At 33.7% G+C, this 27,080-nt stretch overlaps 1 protein-coding gene across 4 annotated transcripts in view; it reads left to right on the top strand.

Moving 5' to 3' along the window:
- The window catches only part of CDH10 (cadherin 10), a 163,495-nt gene extending 138,286 nt beyond the window's left edge, over positions 1-25,209 (top strand). The window contains exons 6-12 of one of the 4 annotated variants that reach the window (XM_026456554.1): positions 455-642; positions 2,140-2,393; positions 6,757-6,893; positions 13,422-13,543; positions 19,328-19,436; positions 20,440-20,691; positions 24,167-25,209. In XM_026456554.1, the coding sequence (XP_026312339.1) occupies positions 455-642; positions 2,140-2,393; positions 6,757-6,893; positions 13,422-13,543; positions 19,328-19,436; positions 20,440-20,691; positions 24,167-24,651 (1,547 nt within the window). In that variant the 3' untranslated portion in view covers positions 24,652-25,209. Of the gene's footprint in view, positions 1-454; positions 643-2,139; positions 2,394-6,756; positions 6,894-13,421; positions 13,544-19,327; positions 19,437-20,439; positions 20,692-24,160 lie in introns of all 4 variants that reach the window. The other 3 variants (XM_023218218.2, XM_026456556.1, XM_026456555.1) reach the window with 3 other exon arrangements.
- Positions 25,210-27,080: the final 1,871 nt, after the last annotated feature.

The following is a 27,080-nucleotide window of genomic DNA, read 5'->3' as shown; positions in this document are numbered from 1 at the left end:
CCTCCTCCCACCCTCCAGCCTCAAGTAGGCCCCAGTGTCTGTTGTTCCTCTCTTTGTGTCTGTGAGTTCTCATCATTTAGCTCCCACTTATGAGTAATAACATGTGGTATTTGATTTTCTGTTCCTACATTCGTGTGTTAAGGATAATGGCCTCCACCTCTATCCATGTTCCTGCAAAAGATATGAACTTGTCTCTCTTTATGAACATACTCATTTTTAAACCAGAATTTCTCCTACTGTTAGGACTTGTTTCCTACTATTCATAATATGCACAGACCAAAGCCTCCAAAGTTCCTAAACCTTAATGTTATCCATATTATATGTATTCATCATTTGTCAACATCTGATTTAGGGTTTAAGATCTATTATATTGCCTCGTACACGTTTTGCTTTTGGCTAGTCTATTGAGAAATCTCTCTCTCTCTCTCTCTCTTCTTTTCTTTATACTTTACAGACACTATTCATCTTCGAGTTCTTGAATCCTCCCCAGTTGGCACAGCCATTGGAAGTGTCAAAGCAACTGATGCTGACACTGGGAAAAATGCTGAAGTAGAATACCGAATTATTGATGGTGATGGTACTGATATGTTTGACATCGTGACTGAGAAGGACACACAGGAAGGCATCATAACTGTGAAACAGGTGCAAAGCATTCATATAAATAAGTATCTGTGTGTTTCAGGAGTAGGGATTGCATTATAACCTCTTCACTTATGAATTATCCATTGGGAAATACCGCTCTAATGTTCCAAAAATGTGATTTATACTGTGTATACATAAGAAAGACATAATGCCAAAGAGCTCCTTGAAAATTTTGACCACATGTTTTGGTTGATTGAGACATGAAACCTGAAATTTTAGAAAATATAAAAGGCAAGTTAATATATGTGTAATCATATTTCTAAGCCACATTAATAAAAGCACATCATAATCACATTGTTTTATTTTAAAATGTATAGTTAATACCTAATAATGGCAATATATCATCCCAGTTGGAGGTATAAAAAGTGTGATGCCATCTATCCAGCTGATGAAACAGTAATTAGAGTTACTAATAAAAGAGACAGCATGGATTGGAACATAATTTAATTGTTCACATTTTCCCTTCTGCTGTATAAATGTAAGTTTTCTTCTAGCATATGCTCAGTGATACAATTTAAAGGTAACCTGTTTTTTTATTGTAGCAAAAGTGCCATCATTATGAGAAAAAAATAAGTCACATTAAACTTTAGGTCCTAATGAAATGCCATAAATAGAGTAACTACATAGGCATTAGTTAATAATTAAACTATCCTGAGATACTTTTGCAAGGTACAAAGTACAAAACCAACTGTTATTAAATGGACAGTGACTATCCAGCTGTCTTGTCATTTTTCAGACCAGATAGCAGCAGTAATACAAATAGAATCTGTTTCTTTTTGAAACAAAAATAGAAGGTTGAGGGAATCCGAACTAACAAAGTCTTTTATCTGGTAACAAAACATACATTTTAGAATAGGTGAGATATAAAATACTTGATTTTATACTTCTGACAGTTAAACTATATGAATATTTAAGGTATTTTGCTTCATCATGTAACCTATTTACCAAATTACTATCAAAATATTTCTTATTACAGAAGGTTTTTCTTATCTTGAATATTTGATATAACTTGAAAGTTTTATATTAGTCTACAAGATTTCATAATGCTTTTATAATATCATAAGCCCATTACATTGAATGGAAACATCACGGCATAAATGTAAAAAGGTAACTGCATGTATTTACTTAGAAAAATTGAGCAGTAGGTAACACCTCCACACATGCACATTCACACACAAACACATACAACATCCATCAGCCCATTTTTTGTAATGTTACCACCTATAAGATAGGTTTCAATACCCATCCCAATTTTTCCAAGGTTTAAACTCTCAATTTCCTATGTTCCAAAGTATTACTAAATTGAATGCATAAAAAGTAAAAGTCTAATCCTAAATGAAACATGAAGATTGCATTATTTGTGTTTGTCTTTTTTATTTATAATTAACGAACTATGTAAGAGAACTCAACCGCAACTTAAAAATCATATTGTACCTTGGTGGGAGCATATCATCCAATTTCCCTCACTCTAATTTGATGATTTATTTTTTTATACAGCCACTTGACTATGAGAGCCGAAGACTTTATACTCTGAAAGTCGAAGCAGAAAACACCCATGTAGATCCCCGTTTTTATTACCTAGGACCATTTAAAGATACTACCATAGTGAAAATCTCTATAGAAGATGTGGATGAACCTCCTGTTTTTAGTAGGTCCTCCTATCTGTTTGAAGTTCATGAAGATATTGAAGTTGGCACAATCATTGGTACTGTAATGGCAAGGGACCCAGATTCTATTTCCAGCCCTATTAGGTAAGTGTGCCTTTTAAAAATGGAAACAGCTGAGCTCGGTGGCTCACACCTGTAATCCCAGCACTTTAGGAGGCCGAAGTGGGTGGATCACGAAGTCAGGAGTTCGAGATCAGCCTGGCCGACATAGTGAAACCCCGTCTCTACTAAAGATACAAAAAGTGAGCCGGTCATGGTGGTACACACCTGGAATCCTGGCTACTTGGGAGGCTGAGGCAGGAGATGACTTGAACCCGGGATGCAGAGGTTGCATGAGCCGAGATTGTGCCCTTGCACTCCAGCCTAGGCAACAGGGCATGACTCTGTCTCAAAATAAATAAATTAATCAGAAAACAAAATGTAGTTTAAAATGAGAGAAAAAAAAAAAAGAAGCGGAGATACATATAGAGATCATGAAATTCTATTTAAAACATTTATTGCAATGAAAGATACAAGAGTCCTTCCATAAGTTGTATACAAATATGGTGAGCACAGGCATTTCTAGTAAATTGCCTCTGAATGTTTTTGGGGTGTGGCATGCACAAGCTTCATGGTTTTCTTATTTTTATCATGCCCTTTAGACTGAAATATTGCTTGTTACACCTGCATGTCTCCTTACAGTGTTCGTTGTTCTGATCCCTGGTACAGATCCAGGGTACTATGTCAACTCTGCATTTACAGTACAACCAAACCACTTTATTTGTGCTTTAAAGGTATTAAATAAAATGTAAGGTTGAATGAGAGAAGTTTTAACAGTTATAAAGTAGGTGGGATGTGCTGGCTCACACTTGTACTCAGCACTTTGGAAGCCACGTTGGACAGATTGCTTAAGCTCAGGGATTCAAAACCAGCCTGGGGAACATACTGAGACCCCGTCTCTATTAAAAAATTTAAAAATTAGCCGGGCATGGTGGTGCACACTTATAGTCCCATCTACTCAGGAGGTTAAGATGGGAGGATCACTTGAGCCCAGGAGGTCAAGGCTGCCTGAGTTGCATTCACACCACAGCTCTCCATTGACAAAGCAATACCCTGTCTCCATGAAAAAAGTAATTACGATGCTGCAATGCGGGTTATATTATGATGTTAGAAACTCCCCTAATACACATCAAAGTTGAGAGGATTCTGTTTTATTTTATGTTTATTTATTCTGCCTTTTTCAAAATATATGAGAACATTCTAGAAAGATGAGTCTTTTTGATTCTTGTTTTCCTTCTTATGACAGCTTTAAAACATATGAAATGTCATAAACTCCTGAAAATGAAAAAAAAAAAAATCAATGTTTCAATGACACTTGTTCTCTTACTTTAAAGAAATACGTATATTGACATACACTATTCAGTATGAAAATGAATGCTTACCATAAATCTGTTAGTCCATCCTGTATTTTGGATTTCATCTGTTTTCTAAATCTCTGCAGGCTAATTTTGCTTGCCCATTTTCTATGTGAACCAGTCAAGTATGAGTTCAGATAGTTATTGTTCACTTTCGGAGTGCACGCTTATCTTTCTCCTACACATGCCGCAGCGCATGCAGGAAACTTCTAATTTTATGTGCCACATGACTTGAACCAGTTAAAAATTCTATAGGGTCTGCCATATCTTCAAGTGAAATCATATGTTTTATGAATATCTATGTTACTTTTTATTTGTATAATTTCACATAAATATGTTTTCTTATATTCACACACAGCATCACAGGTTACATATTGGCAGAAGAAACCTGTACATGCCACATGATGTTCCCATAAATACCTCTTTCCCAGTTCATTTACCAACATCTAAATTGCTGCATTCCTTCTGTTTTTTTGTTTTTGTTTTTGTTTTTTCCTTTGAAGGTTTTATATAACCAATACACAGGCCTAATTTTCTTCATTAAATACTTACCAAGCATTTTCTTGGCAGAGATTCTAAGGTTTAGCAAGCTGTCTTCTGTATTTCAGATTTAAAATGGACTTTACAAAATAAAATATAATATTGTTAGTTAAATGTATATTAAGTGGCATACTTAAATTGTAACATCAAGATATTTCTCCACACAATGAAATAGAATTTAAATCCTCCTATAGACATATAATTATTATATGTCAAAATATACCTGTGGATACTTAAAATAAAATAAAATAAAATAAAATAAAATAAAATAAAATGGTTAATGAGGATGCAAGTCTAAAGACTAGGAGGAAAGAATCCTCTTATATATATTATTATTATACATATATTCCTGTTACATATATTATGTATATGTATATTATAGTCTTCCTAGGTATAATATTATACATATTATAGCAAAAATAATAACTCCTTTGGTTATCAATGACAGAGGGTATGCCATTAAAGTTGCCGTATACTTTTACTTTATACTAATTTGATGTAGAAAATTTAATGAATATTCTTGGATGTCATTCTTTGGTTAGAACATATATATTCAAAAAAATAGAATAGCCTTACTAATGCAATATGTCATTATAGGAAGAATCATACTTGACATGCTATAAATTGTGTCATATCTTGTCAATGTTAATACACTATTCAAAGGGATTTTCTTAAATTGTGTGTTCTGGAAATTATTTTAGAAAGGAAAATGAAAGTTAACACACATAACTTTCCAATACAGAATTGCAAGCTATATACTTTGAATCATATTTGTAAAAGAACTGTGAGCTCTGTATATCTGCAAGATAATGTCACATAATGTTTGAAATTTTGTCATTACTTCTTTATTCTGAACTACAAGAAATAATTAAGAAAGAACACACATGAAATGGATTTAGCAAAATCAGTGATGCCTGACAGCAGAGGCTTTTATTGATTTCTATATTTCAACTTTATGTCATATTTCTACAGAAATAAGGAACCTTATTATTTGCCAAAATGCCAAATAATTAGGTCATTCTTTCTTTCATTTAACAAATATTTGTGGATCACCATACCAGATATTATTAACATGTTTCTTAAGGAGTTCTCAGTCTATTAGAAAAGAAGACTCACAATGAGAATCAAATAATATTCATTGAGTGCCTAGTAGAGTTTGATGCTTGGTGTTTTCATGTTTTGTTGTCTGTTTGAGATGTTACATGAAATGAATTCCTAATACAATGTGGTAAATGGAAAGATGGTGGTACAGCTGCTTTATGAGTGAAGGGGAGACAGATAGCTTCTACTTTACATGACCATGAGGGAATACAATGAAGAGGTGAAACTTATGTTAGATCTTTCAGTAATAAAATAATTATTCCAAGTGGAGAGACACAACGATTTTCTTAATATGTGAATGTTAGATATGTAGTTTGATAAAGATAATGAGATTTATTTAAACTACATCAACCAGAATGTTAAATCTAGTTTTAGGCTTTAAAATGACACCCAGCACACCATGCTTGCTATCAAGTTGCAGGATAGTTTGCTGATATTTTTTAAATGCATATAGACATTATTTGATACAGATATATTAAAAACTCTTACCTAAACTTTTCTTTTTCTTTCTTTCTTTCTTTCTTTCTTTTTTTTTTTTTTTTTTTTTTGATGGAGTCTCGCTCTGTCACTTAGGCTGGAGTACAGTGGCGTTCATTCTTGGCTCAGTGCAACCTCTGCCTCCCGGGTTCAAGCAATTCTCCTGCTTCAGCCTCCCGAGTAGCTGGGACTACAGGCGTGTGCCACCACACCCAGCTAATTTTTGTATTTTTATTAGAGATGGAATTTTACCATATTGGTCAAGCTGGTCTTGAACTCCTGACCTTGTGATCCACCTACCTGGGCCTCCCAAAGTACTGGGATTACCGGCGTGAGCCCCCGTGCCCGGCCATCCAAACTTTTCTAGTTTTTAAATATTTTGCATTAAAAGCAATATGTATAATAATGAGACAAATAGCTAGGATATTGAAGCTGCATGAGTGTCATACCATGAAGCTACTAAACACCATAAGAAGTTGATAGTCTATTACTTTGATGAAACTAACATTGTCTTCAATTTTCTAAGAACACATAGCTTCTGGGAATAATCTTTTGCAATAAATCTTTGTATTATTCTTCAGTAGAACTTCCAGTAACCAAATAATGTCAGTTGGCAATGTAACTGCCTGTAATTCCAACTGTTTTGTGGCCAAATATATCAAAATCAGTTGAATGAATATGACAAAAGACAATAATTTAAATAACACAAGCATTCAGGAGAATAGCATTTGAATGCAGAGCAAAGTACCAATTTTTGCCTTGAGGAGAATGTATGTGTGCAACTTTGAAAAGTCATTCAAACAATCTACATCCTGGGTCACCACTGTGTTCTTTCCTGTAATTATCAGTGATATGTGTGTCTTTGCATTTCACTGTTTTTTCCTGCAAACTATTAATAATGCTACCATGTATTTTTTCTTGCCCTCCATGTTCAGATTTTCCTTGGATCGCCATACTGACCTTGACAGAATCTTTAACATTCATTCAGGAAATGGATCTCTTTATACTTCAAAACCTCTTGACCGAGAACTATCTCAGTGGCATAATCTTACTGTTATTGCTGCTGAAATCAGTAAGATGAATTTTATGTATCTAACGTATATCTAGATGTTTATGTTTATATATTTTAAGTATTTTAACATATTTTATAGGTTTTATTTTATATTAGAAATAATTCATTCTCATTGGACAGATGAATTGTAATTTTCTCAGCACTTATACTTTTTTTTTTTCTTTAATATTTCCTACATCGATACATAGAGGGATACCTATAAGTATTGGAGAAGATGCAAAAATTTTATTTCTGCCTTCTTGGAGTTTTTGGCTGAGCCTCAAAATAACATTGACATAAAACAGATTAACGGGCCGGGCACAGTGGCTCACGCCTGTAATCCCAGCACTTTGGGAGGCTGAGGCGGGCAGATCACGAGGTCAGGAGATTGAGGCCATCCTGGCTAACACCGTGAAACCCTGTCTCTACTTAAAATACCAAAAAAAAAAAAAAAAAATTAGCCGGGCATTGTGACGGGCGCCTGTAGTCCCAGCTGCTCTGGAGACTGAGGTAGGAGAATGGCGTGAACCCAGGAGGCGGAGCTTGAGGTGAGCCGAGATCGCCCACTGCACTCCAGCCTGAGTGACAGAGCGAGACTCCCTCTCAAAAAAAGAAAACTACCAACCAACCAACCAAACAGACAAACAAAAAATATCTAACAGGAGAAAAGCATTTAATATAAATTTTACGTGGCACAGGAGTTCTCATAAAGAAATAAAGACCCAATGAAGTGGCAAAACTAATGTTTTTATACTAGGATGATAAAGAGAGGCAATTGTGAAAAAGTAATTAAGTGTATATTGCAGAGCATAAATAAAGATAAAAATTATGTTAACAAAATCTGAATCTGTTTGTATGGAATTTTCTTGGCCTCACTTCCCATTTTTGATGATAAGAATGTTACTTTTCTTCTGGTGTAGAGAGGACATCTTCTATATGGGGGTTTTATCTCCTGCTTTCAGGAAGAAAAGGGGAGGAGCAGAACACCCTTTTTACATCTGCTGTTTTTCGTTTTTTTTTTTTTTTTTTAAGTACCTTTAACTCAAAATAATCTGTATGCCAAAATGGCGTATTTTGCCACCTTTCCATATATGTAAATGTATATTTAATATTAACTAATAAAAATGAGCTTGAATTATAGACTAAAGGTATTATCATTTGTGGAAAAATTAAAAGTATTAAATTTGTCACTCGCACACTAATAATTAGGATCTATGCTAAATGCTGGGTATATATGATGCAATTTAATCTTATCAACAAACATGTAGGTAGATATTACAACTTCTTTTTTACAGATTGGGAATCCCAGGTGTATATTGTTTATCAGAGTTCATATTAATCATATATGTCAGGTGTCATTCTAAAAAAAAAAGATTTTCTCTTAATATTTTTATTAACCTCCTTTAACAGAGAAGGTACTAAGGCTCTGGGAACTTTAGTAACTGGTCCGAAGTTATAATGTCAGAGTTAGCACAACTGAGATTTGAAACCATGTCATTTCTAGATTCATTACTTCATTCCACAGCTCATTTACAAAATTGTGTTCACTAAAACCTGATAGATTCAAGTCACATTTGCCTCTAATAGTGAAAGTTCTTGCCCATACTAGGACAATTCATGGGGCTTATTGTAAAATGAAAATGTCAGGTGCTTGTTAAAAGTAAATTAAGAAATGTAAGATGGAGCCTTAAAACAAATATGAGTCTCTTCTAAGGGTAAGGCCCTGTGGAACTGCTTGGATCACATGCCCATGAAGCCAGCCCTTCTGGCACATGTACATGCAAACCTGTTCAGATTTTCTAATTCCCATGTTGTGATGTATGTGGTGTAGAGCAACTCTTGAACTGTTTTTAAAATAAGCATTAATTAGGGACGGAATTGTTTTTAAAAATTAAGCCCATAAATTTTAGATCTGTAATACTAAGCTGAATCCACAAACACGTATCAACTTCAAGTTATTTATTTGAAGTAACTGCTACAGGCTTTGGAAGGCAAAGCATTGGATGAGGCTGAATCACCAAGTGTCCCAGAGCAATTGAATTAGGCTAGACAGATCATCAGCAATGAACTCAAAGCTTCAGGACAAAGTAATAGATTTAGTGTCTTGCTTACATCTGCCCCTGAAATACAGATTAATCTCAAATGGTCCATTTTTTTTTTCCATTGTGAGATATAAATATCTGTTTATATCCCCTTGTTCTCTCTATATAATTGCTATATATGACATATAAAAGCTAAATACCCTGTGAATTTAGCTTTTGATTTTAAGGCTAACTAAATGCTTCCAAGTTTTTATTTTAAAGAAAGTTTTTATTTCCATATCTGTATCCACATCCCCATAGTTAGATGTACCTAGCATGATACAATCTGGCCATGTCAGAATTATGATTGTGCTCTCTGCTTGATTCAATATCCTTATTCAAGCCTAGTGAACAAGGAACTGCATTTTCCCTTTCAGATATTTTGTGAGATTTAACTTCTAAAGCTAGTTGAAGTAATTACAATTCTGTAAAAAGCTAAGGCAATTACTTCTTTTTTTAAAGGACTGAATCTTTTTTTTTTTGTCCTCAAATAAAATCAATCTGTAGAACAACTGCCAAAAATGCCTACCTGCCTAACCACAAACAATGAGGATCCCATTATTCTGTTCTGGGCATTAAATGCAATGAGGATGAGAGAGAAACAACATGTAAGGATTTTTTTCTACTAGATTTTAAACACTGACTTTACAGTCAGTGTGTCATACATCACACCCTGAGCAGGACAGAATGGCGTTCAAATGTACTTCTCACCAATATGTTTTAGGCTTGACTTCTAATCATTTAAGTCTACGTTCCATAAAAATATATCACATCGTATGGCTGGTACCACTCCAGGTCATTATTTAGTGCATCATATCATGGAATAACTCCTCTTTTTCTTCTTCAAAAACATTTTAAAATGCCCTGTGGAGAATAAAACATCTAAAATTAAGGTCACAATCAATGACTTAATAATAAACTTGGGATTTTAGGGCATATTTGTTAGAAAAACCAAAGAGCTCCTCTCACTACATGTGAGAATTTGACTATAATCATTGCAATACATTCTGAGGACAATAGAACTAAGTTTATGACTAAAGAACTCCATTATCTACACCGTAGTTCTTATTCATAGAAATTCTTATCCAAAGCAGGTAAAACAGTTATATTTTTCTAATGCCTGTGATTTCTAGATAATTATTTAAACTTTCTCCATCTGGAGGCGTGAAAAGGCCCGTGGATGCATAGTCATGGCTTCACCGTAGGATATACATTTTACGATCCTTTACTGCTGATCCATTCTTGCTGCAGTAGTGTTTCCCTGAAGAACTTTGAGAGAAATTCAGGTGGTAAATATATGCCAATTGCTATTCAGTTTGATTCTTCCTTGGAACACTTTATACTTTTATTTATACATAAGCGACAACGTCTGCCAGCAAAAAAAGATTAGTGTAAGCACTGTTTTTTGAATAGGTGGCTCCAGGCTCGATGCTTTACAAAGCACATTCATCCCTGTGGATTTCGATTTTGATTTTAAGAGCCTTGAGTTATTTGTAAAGATCCCGGAGAATCTCTATATTGTGTTAGGGAAGTGGCTGACGACGCAACTTTTTAGATATGAAACTTTTGTGTCTCCTGGCTCCTGTGGCATCATTAGAAAGTGAATTGTTACCCACAAGGTTCTTTTAATGTCAAGACTTTATACTGAAAGGAAATATTTTGCTACTCACTATATAATTCGGTTGAAGAGCACATTCCAGAAAATATGGAAGAAGCATACCTTCCCACTTTTCTCCATAACAACAAGTAGATAGCAAAAGGTCCATTTGTAGAGAACACCATGGCTCCAGGCATTAGCAAATGCTCTGGCATAGAGGAAGCGAAAAATAATGAGATAGCATTTTTCTCCTTTTTTTTCTCCTCTCTCCACTTCTTCCCAAATGCACACCTCTTCAGACTCACATGGATGGTAGGAAGGCTAATTAATGTGTTTTTATTAGGTAGATACTTTATGTGGAGAAAGTATAAGTTTCTAAGTAACAAAAAAAGTGAAGAAGATATAATAATGATAATAAAGATGATGGTAATGATTATAGTCAATGCATATTGAGTCCTGATCATTAAACTGATACTTTGATAAGAAACTTTCATGCTCCTATTTTTTTTGTTTTGTTTTGTTTTGTTTTGTTTTTTGTTTGAGACGGAGTCTCGCTGTGTCGCCCAGGCTGGAGTGCAGTGGCGCCATCTCGGCTCACTGCAAGTTCTGCCTCCCGGGTTCACGCCATTCTCCTGCCTCAGTCTCCCAAGTAGCTGGGACTACAGGGACCCGCCACCATGCCCGACTAATTTTTTTATATTTTTATTAGAGACGGGGTTTCACCATGTTAGCCCGGATGGTCTCGATCTCCTGACCTCATGATCCACCCGCCTTGGCATCTCAAAGTGCTGGGATTACAGGCGTGAGACCTGTAGCCCGGCCGCATTAACTCCTAATTTTACAAGTAACTCTGTGAGATTAGAGGTTCTACTTTGATTTATATTGAGAAAACCAGGACATTGAATACGTGGAGTAAATTGGCCAAAGTAACATAACAAATGAGTGGTGAGCTTGTGAATCAAAGCAGCAGCTATGTTAGACCCTAGGGTCTGAATTCTAAACCTCCTGGTACACTAACGAGTGGATAATATGCAACAACATATTAGCAAATATGAAGTTAGAACCTGGCAACTGAATACATGTGGGTTCAGTAGACTGCAGTAAGACTTAAAGAAATGGTGAATAAATGATGCATTTTAAATTTTCTCTGCAAAGATGGATAAATACACTTCAATTCTGTCTGCCTTTCTTTAATCTCTCTCAGCCTTGTAAATATATCCCTGCTAAGTAGTCTGTTCTTACATATCATTTTTTAAAGTGTTGGTTTTAATATTGGAGTAACATTCAATTATATGGACAGAACAAGGGGATATAAATTATTTTTAGTAGTAACATACTTCCTGTTTGTATGTGACAGTATATTTTACCTTTTTATCTGAAAATTATTTAGATTACCTTAAGACGTCAAATAAATTTTACAGGGCTAAATGATATCCACAGCTGATGTTGGTTGAGACCCTATAATAAGGTTGCTGCTGTCCCCTAGCTATTCTGCTGTTGTTTTGTTTTGTTTTCTGCTAATTATAGTCTTTATTGTATTATATTGCTCTTCAGCTTCACTTTTCCAAAATTTACACAGAAGTTTAACGGTATCCAAAGACTGAGATATTGACATCATAAAAGCTGATAAATATAAACTGAATTTAAAATGTAAACACACTCTCAGCTAGCATAAGTGCCTAGAAAAATCTATAATAGAAAAAAAATGCAATTATAACCAATACAGAGTTGTTACTCAAAGCTAAGCTAAATAAAGAGGCATTTATATTTTTATTAATTTGCATATCAAAACAAGTTTGAAAATGCATCTTTTTTTTTTTTTTTATTTTTGAGATGGAGTCTCATTCTGTTGCCCTTGCTGGAATGCAGTGGCACGATTTTGGCTCACTGCAACTTCTGCCTCCTGGGCTCAAGTGATTCTCTTGCCTCCCTCAGCCTCCCAGGTAGCTGAGATTACAGGCCCTTGTCACAACACGTGGCTATTTTTTGTATTTTCTTTTAAAGAGATAGGGTTTCACCAGGCTGGCCAGGCTGGTCTCGAACTCCTGACCTCAAGTGATGCACCTGTCTCAGCCTCCCAAAATGCTGGGATTACAGCCGTGAGCTATCGTGACCAGCCAGAAATGCATCTGTTTATGTGAGAACTTTGATGCTGTTGATTTCAGCATTTGTTGCAAAACGTATGATTAGTATGCAATGTCTTACTACTGAGCTAATTTGTGACAATAGATTGTAATGCAAAATTGAGCTAGATTGTTGAGATGGTACCAGCAATAACTATATTAATAAAATATTTGAATCTTCATATTTCGTCATAAATTTTTCAACTAGTTTGTAAAGTAAGTAGCCATATAATAAAATTTTCAAACACAAATTTGAGAGCAGTTGTTGAAATACACTTCGGTGATACAACTAGTCACAAACGTAGGTTTTATGACAGTTACCACTTACGAGCAAATGACCTTGGATAAATTACCAATTTATTTAAAACTATTTCTTCATCCAAAAAAAATAGGTAAAAATTAAATGGTACAATGAAGTATAACAAGGATTTAATAAATAAGTGTTCTTATTTTATATATTTGGACAATAAGGACACAAATGTAGTGTGAACTCAATTATACTGGCTTGTACTTTTAACATGATTTTCCAAAATAATAATAGTACCATTGAGCCCAATGATAACTGAATCCATGACTACTTAATTAGGCTCTGCAGTAATTTTCTTTATTGCATTTGCTCATTTTGTTAGTAGAATGATTGCAATGCTTATTTATATGTGAGCACTTCATATCCACAAGATGCCTGTATAAATTAACTTTGATGCAAAAATTTGTCTTCCTAAACAATATTTTTCTTCCCCTTTTCTAGACAATCCCAAAGAGACAACACGTGTCGCTGTTTTTGTGAGAATTTTGGATGTTAATGACAATGCCCCACAGTTTGCTGTGTTCTATGACACTTTTGTATGTGAAAATGCCAGACCAGGGCAGGTAAGCACCTACAGGATTAAAACTATGGAAAGATTTTAACTGTGTGCGAAATATTTTGTTTTCAAAATCCTGAGAGGAAAGAATACACAGGGATGGAGACATTTGTATACAGTCCCGATATCATTTTTAAAAACCGCAACTGATGTTTTTAAAGGTGAAAGCGTTTTTAAAAGCCATATACCAGGTTTCATATTTCCTTTGTAAAGTTCTAATGCATAAATAAAATTTTATTGTTGCCACAAAAGTCGAAATATAAGAAGAAATAACTACTTTCAAAACTTTCAAAAACAAAGGCAAGCAAACCCCTAAGACCCCCCCTGCTGTGTCATTAAGTAACTACTGATACCTGCTAGAGAGATGAGAGATGAATGCTGTGGAAAACCAGAGACAAATGTACGGGAGCAGCAGAATATTTAATCACTATTCTGATGTGGGCAGATATGGTTTTGCATCAGGGCAGCAGAATTTGCTCCTTAGACTTACACGTTGCATTTCATCATTACAGCAACATATGAAGTGCTTAATGACTTGGCTTTAGTACTTTAAAACATTTTTTCTGTGTCAGCTTTGTTTATAATTCTGTAAGTCTTTTCCTCAGTGGACTCGTTTTGTTGATTGAAAAGCTCCAGTGTATATGGCTGAAAGAGAATGCTCTTAATTGGTTTGAGTGCTATCTTCACAGAAGGAAGCTGTGTGGTATAAATAATAATTGGGAATCAAATGTGTTTTATTAAAAAAAGGAAGCATCATGAAATTGTATTATGTTTTGACATTATTTGATACTCTTTATAAACATCAATGTCATTGTTACATTTTTATGCAAATTATATTGTGGAATAATTCAAATTCTTCCTTTTGAAGATTCTAACAAGAACTCAATAGCCTGTCTGTTGTCTGAATATGGTAAAATTGCTGCAATTTGATTCATTTTTTTTTAACTTGAAAATGTTATGGAAATGTTTCATTTGGAATATTTAAATGACTTAGCTGCTTCCCACTTACTACTTAATGAAACAGTGCACGCCCCGAAAATACCATTCCAAATCGTCCTCTGCTTGGCAGGCTCAGCATGATATAAGCTGAAGTCTTTTCTCTAAGAGATAAATTACCCACTTTGCTACTGCTGCATACATTGCTCCCTCTATGGTTATTCTATTTGATTTTCGAAAGATATCTTTTCAGAGCATTCAAGTCATTATAAATACTGATTTACAAATGTATTCAAAATATACAAAATGGAAAGTATGTTTGTTTATTTTCCTTCTGCCGATTTTCTTTTTAACTATAACTGGCTCACAATGTCTCCATACCTTTTGGACATTTAAAAAACAGCTGGCATATTGAAGGAAAATAATCAAATAAAAGATGATTTCAATAAAAAGGGAATTAGCCTGTCTTGACCTACCTGATAGGAGGAGGATGATTAATATTTTTTTGTCGAATTGGCTGCCTGTGCAATAGCCTCCCATACAGGCAAATTCTAATAACACCAGTTTGTTAGATGTCACTTTGGTCTCACAGGCTGAAAAATGCCTTGGTTAAAGTAAACTGTGATATATTAAGGGATGAAATTCTAGGTTATGACATCCTAGCAGGCAAAATCAAAGTGGTAATTTGATAAAATTCTTGTTCAGAGCCTTTTTAAAATTAATTTGTTAGCTCTGACTCCCCTTCTCCTAGGAAAGCAGAAGAATGTCAGCGTTTCAAGGTGTGCTTTAGTTACTTATGGTGTGATCTCAATCCACCCAACACTCCTCTGAATTAACTGCTCCTTAAGAGTAGCACTTAAGAGTGACACGGACATGGAAAATAATCCATTCATTTGGTTGTGGACAAAATGAGGTGACAAATAAAACTAATGACCATTCCCTGCTCTTGCCTATTTTCTGATCTAAGGGTAGAATTTCTCCTTGGAAATGTTGCAACTTTTAACTGATGTAATATTAGTAGTCCCCTCCTGCGCCTGAACTAGGCGGCTTGACCCTTCACCTTTTCCATCTCAGAGAGAGTCAGAGGACCTCAGCAAAAGAGAGGACAGAGGGCTGGTTCTTTTTTTTTTTTTGAGACGGAGTCTCGCTGTGTCTCCCAGACTGGAGTGCAGGGGCGCGATCTCGGCCCACTGCGAGCTCCGCCTCCCAGGTTTACGCCATTCTCCTGCCTCACCCTCCCGAGTAGCTGGGACTACAGACAACCGCCACCTCGCCCGGCTAATTTTTTGTATTTTTAGTAGAGACAGAGTTTCACCGTGTTAGCCAGGATGGTCTCAATCTCCTAACCTCGTGATCCACCCGCCTCAGCCCCCCAAAGTGCTGGGATTACAGGCGTGAGTCACCACGCCCGGCCAGGGCTGGCTCTTTTTGTTTTTCATTCTGTCTTGTCTCACTCATGCCTACTCCTGGAGTCAGTAAAATATATTTTAAGTAAATAGAATACATTTTAATAATTTTAATCTTCATGGAAAGAATTTAATACCACAGATTTCCCAAGGTGTCTCTCTAGGGAGAGATGCTGCTTACCTTTGCCTTCAATAGTATCTATGTGACTTACCAAACCACATGCCAACTAACAACAGATATCAAACCAAATGGCAACTAAGCCTTTAAGAAATCAAAAATATCCCATTACATATTTTCCATAGAAAAAGCTAAAACATATTAAAACTTAACCAGTTTTCTAACTTTAAATATCTTAAAACCCATTCATTGTTCCAGATAACATAATCATATGATCACTGAAACATTCCTCAAGTTGATTTAAGATTATTTTAGAACAGCCCAATGAAAACAGAAATCAATTCTATCCTTATTACTTCCCTGACAACTGAAAAGGGCGCAACGGTGCTTTTTTTTTTTTTTTTTTTTTTTTTTTTTTTTTTGAGAAGGAGCCTGTCTGTTGCCAGGCTGGAGTGCAGTGAGTGGCATGATCTCAGCTCACTGCAACCTCGACCTCCTGGATTCGGTTCAAGCGATTCTCCTCACTCAGCTTCCCAAGTAGCTGGTACTACAGGCACATGCCACCATGCCGGCCTGATTTTTTTATATTTTAGTGGAGACAGGGTTTCACCATATTGGCCAGGATGGTCTCGATCCCCTGACCTTGTGATCTGCCCACCTTGGCCTCCCAAAGTGCTGAGATTACAGGCGTGAGCCACAGCGCCCGGTCAAAAGGATGCATTTTACCAGCACAAAGGAAATGTTCTCAATAACAGAAACTCCAAGGCTTCCCACAGAAAAAGCTAAAACATATTAAAACTTAACCAGTTTTCTAACTTTAAATATCTTAAAACCCATTCATTGTTCCAGACACCATAATAATATGATCACTGAAACATTCTTCAAGTTGATTTAAGACTATTTTAGAATAGTCCAGTGAAAATAGAAATCAATTATATTGTTGCTAAGGAGATAAAATGTAAATGACTTATCTGTGTACTTTTCTTCATATGCTCAAAATGAATACTGGAAATCACTAGTTTCTGTTTGTTTGTTTCTTAATTGTGGCAAACTCTTTTATTGGAAATGGATCAAAATGAGTTTGTCTCCAGGACAAAAAAAGACAGTGGATGCTTACAGAGAGAGCCAGGGAAAATAATTTTACCTCCTTGTTGCCAAGTTCTGATATCTGTTACCAGTCTTCATGGCATATTTACCAAAACAAAAGCATTGTGATTTTTAATATATGGTTGAAGATTGAGAGGTAAATTCAGGATATGAAGAAGTTGAACACTAGAAGTAATGTCTTAAAGGAAAAAAAAAAAACCTATTATCTTGTAAAGGATATAAGTGCCTGCATCTGCAATAGTGAAGTCTTAAGGTCATAAAAATATATTGTAATGTAATATAGATTCTGTAACATATGATTTTGTTTGTATCATCTCTACGAGTTTGACTTACCCCTTTTATAATAGTCATTGAAAATGTATAAATTAACTACTGATCTTTAAATCAATAGTGCTATAATATTTGATTAAAATAGCACATTTTAAAGATTTTCATGTTAATTTTTAAAATTTCTTATAGATATAGGTAAAGATGTTGCCATTTGTTTTTTGAACTGCATTATTTTGATCCATAAAAATAAATTGAAATTATACTTTATAAGTTTATTTTGAGGGAAAATATACAGTTGGAAATATATATTTATTTTGAGACGTTTGAGTTTCCATTTTCAAAGGCCATTAGCCCTATTTTTACATTTCCGTCACTTTTTGTGTCTGTATGTGAATGTTAAAATATTAGTCTTAATGACTAAGGATTTCTAGTAGTCTACTGTCTTTTTTGATGTTATTCCATTTATGTCATTTTTTCCTCTTCAATATATTCTTATAAATCATTATTTGAAAACGAAATCCTTAAGAGTATATTTGACAGACAAGAAATCAGTCAAGAAATGTTTTTTCACTGAATTGACACATCTTAAGAAGTATTAGTTAACAATATTTTGACTTTATTAATTTTAATAGATTTGCATTCTTGCTTTTTTATAATTCTCTCTTATATTTAATTTTAAGTTACAATTAAAATTTAGTCAAATAATTATGTTGCTATATTTTTAAAATGTACTTTTGAAATAATTCGAAGTTTTAAATGATGTTTTTCTTGCTGCTTATTTCTAGGCAATAAATATAAATCTTTGTGTCCAATTATATTTCTTGTATCCTTTTGAAATAAATGGTTAGGGTTGTAATTAAATAGGCTACTACCACAAATACATCACATTTTCATTGCTCTAAGACATTTTAGAAGACAAGTATTCTAATACAGATAGTTGTAATAATTTCTTTATTTCTTGTAATTTTTTACATATTATTTTTAACTTGAAATCACTTGTTAAACCAACAAAACATCAGCAACAAATATTTTAACCCAACATCCACATAACATTGAGTTTAATGCAGTAAAAAAGTATATTCCTTTTGGTTAGGCATTAATTTGACTATATAAGCATCAGTGTACATATTTAACAACTTTTGAGGCTGTCTTCAAAATTCAAATACGTGAAACATATACAAATTGTATTATAAATATATGTTAAAGAACAAAAGGAATATAGATGCAAAAAAACCCTAATATTACATATACATATACATCTTACATTCATATTTGTATATTAATCATATATGTCCAAAGCAGTGATCTGATTATGTATTGGAGCTAAATTGTGTACTTTGCATATAGCTTCTTGTGTTTTCTCTTACCGTAAAATCAATCAGAGTTTACCCTTTTAAAATAATTCCCACATAATATACATATGTTGAATTTTTAAAATACAATTTTACTGAAAGTGTAAGTTAATTGAGCTTGGACTGTCAAAGTTTCTAATCATGTTTAAGACTCTGTTAAAAAGTAATATATAACATTACCTATAAAATCTCTACATTCCTCAATCATTTTTCATTTTATTTTTGGGGAGAAGCAAAACATAGTCACAATAATTTCCTAAATTTTTCTGACATTGGAAAAACTCTTCCAGATCAATGTGTAAATACATATAAAATAATCTCATTTTAAGTGCTATATCTAAATTAACAAAACCCCAAATAATATATTTTTGTTTACCATCTTGAAGTAGAGGGTACGATCCAAAAGAGATAGAGATGAGAGAGGGAGAGATTATTAAAATCAAAGTAATAATAAAAAGATGGTTTAACTCAAGGATACATTCACAAGAAATAAAAGTCAATTATTTTGAACAACTTTAGACAACATGAAGATCTTAAAATGGTGCAGATTATACCCAAGGATAAGAGATATATTGATGAGATATATTTTTCTTTTTCTGCAGCTAATACAGACTATAAGTGCAGTAGACAAAGATGACCCTTTAGGTGGACAGAAATTTTTTTTCAGTTTAGCTGCTGTCAATCCAAACTTCACAGTACAGGATAATGAAGGTAAATTTTAGAACTTGTTCGCTATGACTTATGGTGATATTAACAGGAAATGTCCCTAATGTAATCATTGCAATATATATGCCATGTCAATCTATTGATCTGAATTATACAATTTTGTTTTAGTCGAGTATTTAATGACATATTTAGTAAATCCTTATTGGGCAATGTGTACTCTCTTCAATTTTAAAATAATAAAATATGTGAAAGAGGTCTCTTTATGGATGTTAAGGAAATGATTGAGTCTTGATAAGATTAGAAAGGCTGGAAATAATTCTTACAACAATAATATAGGACACATAGGGTAGAGAAATGAATGATTCAGTAAGACTCTCAAGCAGACTTCAGTGAGATTTAGCAGCAGCAGATTCACCAAAGCCAAATATGCATAAGGGAGTGAAAAGAATGAGTGAAAAGAATGAGAAGTAGCCTGTGAGGTGATTCAGTACAAAGGCATTGTTACAAAGGTACTGTTGCAATGGCAAGATGTATGCCTCTTGAAGGTTAAAAAACCTTCTTTTTCTTCCTTATTGATTTAAAACGTGAAACAACACGTGAAATTTACCTAATCCATTTCTTCCTGAATGTTGGATAGATGTGTGTTCTGTATTTGTGTAAGCACACACACACAGATGCACATAAATTTAAAAAACACACATTTACTATGGTTTTTCTCTTGGTAGGCAAAATAGGTTTTTTGAAAAGAGAAAGCAATTGTTATCTATGTAATCGTCATAAATGATTCACTTATAAAAATTTACCACTTTGAAAACAGTACTGAGGAATTATGTGAAAACCTAATAAATAAACAATTCATAGTATATTTTTCAAAGTAATTATTTGTCTTATCTATATATTAATTGCATTGGACTTATTTTCTAGGAAAATGTATATCAATTTTATTTTTTACATAAATGCGTTTTTATTTATACATTAAACCTTGGTTATCACATTGGGAAAAATGTACTATCCCAAACCAATTGTAATATTTTAAAATTTATTTTAGATAATACTGCCAGAATCTTAACCAGAAAAAATGGATTCAACAGACATGAAATCAGTACCTATCTCTTGCCTGTGGTGATATCAGACAATGATTATCCAATTCAGAGCAGCACAGGCACACTGACCATTCGAGTGTGTGCTTGTGACAGCCAAGGCAACATGCAATCCTGCAGTGCTGAAGCCCTGCTCCTCCCTGCTGGCCTCAGCACCGGGGCCTTGATCGCCATCCTCCTCTGCATCATCATTCTACTGGGTAAGAAACCTTAAAACAATGGGAGCATTTTCTAGGCTCTTTAGTATGTTTTTGAAGAAGAATCGTTGCTATTAAAATCCCTTTCCCAAAACCAATCCCAAATTTGAAGATAGACATAAATTAACTATGTGATATTCTTTATATTAAAATATTTTATTTGATCAGAATATATAAGAATATATAAAGAATTTTTGTTGTAGTCGTAGTAATAGCGGAACTTTACCTCATGGGGCCTAGAATTCATTGTAATGCGAATCAAAATATTTAGAAAAAACAACAACTATCTTTCACCACAATGCAGTAAACAAAGGAAAAGGCAAGAAGAATGAATGCAGAATGGCTTGTGTAGGAGCTTGGAAATTTGAGAGACAAAATTCTTGCTAGCCATGCTGAATCTTCTGATGGAATTAAGAGATCTTTAGAACCTGAGTCCAGTAAACAAATGAAAGGAGACACATCAGTGGCCAGGACCCCAATTATTTTATTGCTGGCCCATTATTTTCCTCCTGAGTGGTGTAGTAACAGAGTCTGGGGCAATGGTTCTTCTGGAACATCTTCCATACAGGAATCAAGTAAGAGTTGGAAGAGATGAAAGATAAATTGTAGGGTCTCAAACCGCAACTCTGGAAGGTAGACTTTAATCAATCTCAACAAGACTAAAAACAACAAAGACAAAGGTTAAGTTGATAACATTTGTTAGAATAGCCATTCAAAAACTTGATATAGAAGCACTTCCCATCAGCATTCCTGTATTCAATAATTGCTAACTTTTCATACATACAAAATAAAGTAAAACTTTAGCATTTGTCTTAAATATTAAAATAATGTAGACAATAATAAATTGTAGCAATATTTTTATGATTACAAAAAGAGAGCACATTTTTGTATGAAGTTAAGGCCTGCAACAACAAAAAATGGATTAAAAATATTTCCACGTTCTTTATTTGATTTGATTATGTCTACTTCATTCTATAGAAGTTTCCATTTTTGTTTTATCATAGCACTTATGCACTTTCACTCTGTGTTTAAATAGCAGTAAGGTAAATTACTTATGACAGATAAATCATTGAATGGATGATTCGAACAATTCTAGATTAGATTTTTATGCAGTTCAGGAAATGAGAACATGCATATTAAAAAATACACATTTTATAATTTGTTACTATGAAATGAAATCCAGAACAAAACTTTTCTCTGTACCACAAAAAATATATGCCTCATTTTATTTCATAGAATGAGAATTTGGTATAATTCTGCTTTTATAATTTGACTTACCATTAATACAACAAACATTGAGGAAAAATTAATAAATGTGTTTTACAATAGTTGAATCCACAATTGCAAATATGAGTAATATAAATATTTATTTGGGGGATTTATACTTTAAATCATATAGAAAACTTGTTCTATTAAAATATGCAATTAAAATGAAAGTCTCTAGTACGAATAATATTAATGGTGGTAAGTTTTTAGTATGTGTTTACTGTGTTTCAGACTCTGTCACTGGCACTTTGCCATGACAACCTTTTTCACTTGACAAAAAATATCTGGCATGTGTGGTGTTATTTTCATTTTATGCATAATGAAACTGAAAATTCAAAATATTCAGAATATTTTCCAAGGTCACATAATTTCTGAGTGTTTGAGCTAAGGTACCTTGCTATTAGTGTATGCAGAGATCCTGTGGAATCTGTATTTCTACTTTTATTATGGCTGGATGGAGGCCTCACTGTCTTACATATTCTCCAAAATAATATTAAAATAGATTTTTACCTGATTTACTTTCCCCTCAAACAATGATACTTCATTTTATAATCAGGAGCAGACTGCTTTTAACTGCTTTTGAATTCAAATCAGTTTAAGTATTCTCTCTAGTTTTGTTAGTTTAAACCTATTTTTATATTTCTATTACCCTAATCAAAAAACATTCAAGAAAAAGGGAAATGAACTTGAACTTGGAGCAAATCGTAATGAGTTGTCATTATTCTCAACATTAGAAGGGTTTTGCTGAGCAAGGTCATTTGGTTGATGATAAATAATCTGAGATTTAAAATCTTTACACGTTTTTATGTGCATAAACAATTGAATTTAGGCAAAATAAAATGGCATATTTTCTTAAAAGCTTGAAGAATACACTTTTTAAAAAGCTCTGCCTATTTGCTTTTTAATTACTCGGACAAGAACACTTATCAATGGCTAAAACTTTCTTTTTCATGACATTAAAAAAGTTTATTGTTTGCCTTCTCACACAGGTTGAAGACAGACTAGTCTGTGCATTCGATGTTAAAACAGAAATCATAACTTAATACCCCTGCATATAATAATGTAATTAATTACACACTCTTTAAATGTGTGTTCAAAGAAGCTAAATCAATACTTGTATCAATAGTTCTTCTGATATATATACACACACACACACACACACACATATATCTCCAGTAAGAGTCTTCCCATCCTTGTCTAACTGAGTTCACACTTTTTCCCTTGAATCCTTTTAAAGGTTGAGGATCAAAATGTTTGGAAATAATGAGTAAGGGTGAGAAACTCTACTGCAATCAGAAGAATTTGATACTAACTTTCTCTTATCATTTATGCTATTACCACTGTTATGATTATGAATATTGTCTCTCATTGAAGTGGGAAAATGTCCTTTTTGAGCAATACACTTTTCTTTTGTGAATCTAGCCAAGATTCATAATTTTGGGGGGGAGTTAATCCAGTGTTGTAATTTGAGAAATTTACTCTTTGCCATCTTGTAACCTAACAATGTTTTTTTTTTTGGGGGGGGGGTCTCATGCAAGGTATACATTTTCACGGAAACCTTAGAAATTTCTAAATCCATCTAACTCTAAACATCGTTTTTTTCCAATAATTACAGCATTCTTTTAATAAAGTAACAAAAAATATGTAAGTTCATCAGCAAAGCTATTTAACAGAAGTCACTACTCAATATCTTGTGAAGGATGTTGCTTTTTGCTATTGTGTAAAGGCTTTGAAAAAAGTAAGCCTCAGGTTGTCCTTTTAAATTATCTTACTTGAAGCTGAATTCAATTTGTGTAGATTTATACACACAAATTTTATATAGCATCTTATGTTCCTTATTTAATGCAAAAGATAAATATTATCTGTACAATGAGGAACCTTTTTAAATGGTTCCTAGAAAAATAAAGTGTGAGTCACTATATTTAAGGAATGTTATGTTGCTTTAAAAATAAGTCACTATATTTAAGGAATATTTGACGTTGCTTTAAAAATAAATTAGAAACACTGATCTTAAACACCACCCACCCTTGCTAAACCCTTCAGCATCTCCCCTGACACCTCCCCCAAACTGTGGGAAGCATAAAATTAATCTGAAAGTCTAACCTGTTATATAGAAAGCCTGGGTAACTTAAACTCCTTTATAGTATTTCCACTCGTTACAGTGTTTTGAACGGACGTCTAATGTATCTTCTTGTCCTTTTTCAAGTTATAGTAGTACTGTTTGCAGCTCTGAAAAGACAGCGAAAAAAAGAGCCTCTGATCTTGTCAAAAGAAGATATCAGAGACAACATTGTGAGCTATAACGATGAGGGTGGTGGAGAGGAGGACACCCAGGCTTTTGATATCGGCACCCTGAGGAATCCTGCAGCCATTGAGGAAAAAAAGCTCCGGCGAGATATTATTCCAGAAACGTTATTTATTCCGCGGAGGACTCCTACAGCTCCAGATAACACGGACGTCCGGGATTTCATTAATGAAAGGCTAAAAGAGCACGACCTTGACCCCACCGCACCCCCATACGACTCACTTGCAACCTATGCTTATGAAGGAAATGATTCCATTGCTGAATCTCTGAGTTCATTAGAATCAGGTACTACTGAAGGAGACCAAAACTACGATTACCTCCGAGAATGGGGCCCTCGGTTTAATAAGCTAGCAGAAATGTATGGTGGTGGGGAAAGTGACAAAGACTCTTAACGTAGGATATATGTTCTGTTCAAACAAGAGAAAGTAACTATACCCACGCTGTCTCCACTTCACAATATTTGATATTCAGGAGGATTTTCCTGCCAGTCAGCACAATTTTTTTTTCCCATTTACTTCTTAATTTGTTCATTAATTACATTAATTCTTTCCTGTAGGATGTCTCATGGAATATATACAACATTTTATTTAATCACTTCCAAGAGCCAAAGCTATGGAAATACAGTGTTGTCCATCTTAGTAAATAAAAGATAATTTCAGAAACATGAACAGGATAGTTCTCCCTTAAGCAACCTCACAAACAAGCCGCTTCTGTTAGATACATGTCCTGCCCTTGCAAATGAAGCTTTTAAAAAGGTGAAGAAAAATTTTAAGGTATATCCTGTTCTGTACATTAAATTAAAAAAATGTACATGTGGTGTTAGTAGGTGTGATATGCAACCTGATATACAGACATTTGTGCAATTTCATTTCATCAAATTCTATCTGCTAATGTTTTATATTTATATTTTTGTATTTATTTTTAAAAAAATAAACCAGTTTTTACAACTACTTTGTCTGTAGCTTCTTTTTTTTCCCTAGGATGGAAGACTTTCTCCCTGAACTAAATATCTTGATACAAAATTACCTTACATACAGGTAAGAACACAATGTCATTATCATTAGCATTGCAAGTGCTAACCAAATCAATATGATTTAGGTAAGAATTATTTTTCCAATGAGTTTTGATATGCTGTGGTATGTGGAAAACTCTTCATATACAAGGTAATAGTCATTTATAAAACACATAAAAATTTGCCATTTAAACAACTTAAAACATGACCATCCTTATGCTAAATATCCCAAGACACCAGCAATGCAGTAATTTCATTTTGTTTATATTCACTAAAATCATACCTGAAAGAGTAAAACATTTTCTCATTTTTTATGGCATTCATGCCATTAAAGTTGATAGAGAATAATAGTTCAGACAGATTTCAGACTAAAATAATCCTTTAATGGAAAATATACTTACCTCCCATGGTGACTTTCAAAATGCCTACTAATGACAGTAATAATGCAGAATATTCCATTAAGACTTAGCTTTACAATTATATCAAGATTTTAAAAGCCATGATGCATCTGTTTGTAACAAAGCCTGCTTTTCTGTCAATGATTCCTTAGAAAGCAAGAAAATAAAAATAAAAAAAAATTGAAACACTGGCAGCTAATTATCCAGAGTTCCTAAGGATCATGAAAGTTAGCTGACACTAACTGATTCCTTATCTCTCAACCTCCACAACCTGATTTATTTATAAAAGGAGCACTCTGTTGGACATAGACTAGGAAACCACATTCCCTGCTGAGTATATTGTAAATAATACCAAAGATCTATGTGCTCTCTACTTAGTCAAAATGCTGTGCTTTTCGATTGAATCAAGGTGCCATACTGATGTGTCCTTAAAGTAGAATTATTTCAATCTTATTAAATGGTAATATTTTCCCAACTTCCAGACTGAAAGGGCCCCACATCACTCTGAACACAGATATTTTTGTTTGCATGTTAGCCTGATTATAAAAGAAAAACAACATATATTCTAGTTAAAAATACAGTTGTGTGACAAGGCTAAATGATAACACGATTTGGCATACTTCCTCTTTTCCAAGAACCCATTCATTTTTACTGAAGGCTAGGTGTCAAAAGGACAAAGTTTAAGGAACAAAAAAAGTTTGATCATATATGTTGAACTAAATGGAGAGAAAATCCTCAATATCCTAAAAGGACTACTCATTAAAAACAAAATCAGTTAACAATGGAAAAATTTAAAAAGGTACAAATTGTAAGAATTTTACATTAGATATGATTCAAAATATATATTTGATTTAAATTACCTTTAAAATTTATAGCATTAGTTATTTTTATTAATACCTGATGTTAATATTTGGAATTCTTATTTGGATAATTTTAAGTTTCCTCATTTTTGTAATTTTAAAGTAACATGAACTTGCTATCATTTATTGTATCATTCTGGTTTTTATTAAATTAAAGGACTAATCTTTAACATCATCCAATCCAGGTTTATAATAATTCTCTTTAGGGAGATTGAGTAACAGGCTTCTTTGTCGATATAAGGCCTATGTCGCAGAGAAATTATTCAGTAACAGCCATCTTACTTGTTGATACTGAAGGGGATATGTTAAAAATTAATTGGTGATCCTGAAATGTAAAATGTATGTCTATAATTACCTGCTAAAACTCTCTCAATAATTTCCCTGCCATTGTGCTCTCCCAACGGAGAGAAAGGAATGGCCAATATGTAGATTATTCTATGCCCCAAATCTCCTTTACATGGGGACTGGGGCAACCCTCTCTCAGTATCATTGATTTCATTGACAAATGTGGGCTTTTCTTTTATTCATTTTCTTACACCTTCATTCATCAC

Source organism: Piliocolobus tephrosceles, chromosome 4 (assembly GCF_002776525.5).
Source record: "Piliocolobus tephrosceles isolate RC106 chromosome 4, ASM277652v3, whole genome shotgun sequence".
Classification (NCBI taxonomy): Eukaryota; Metazoa; Chordata; class Mammalia; order Primates; family Cercopithecidae; genus Piliocolobus; species Piliocolobus tephrosceles.
Note: the sequence above shows the minus strand (reverse complement) of the source record. Positions and strands in the feature narration are given on the sequence as shown.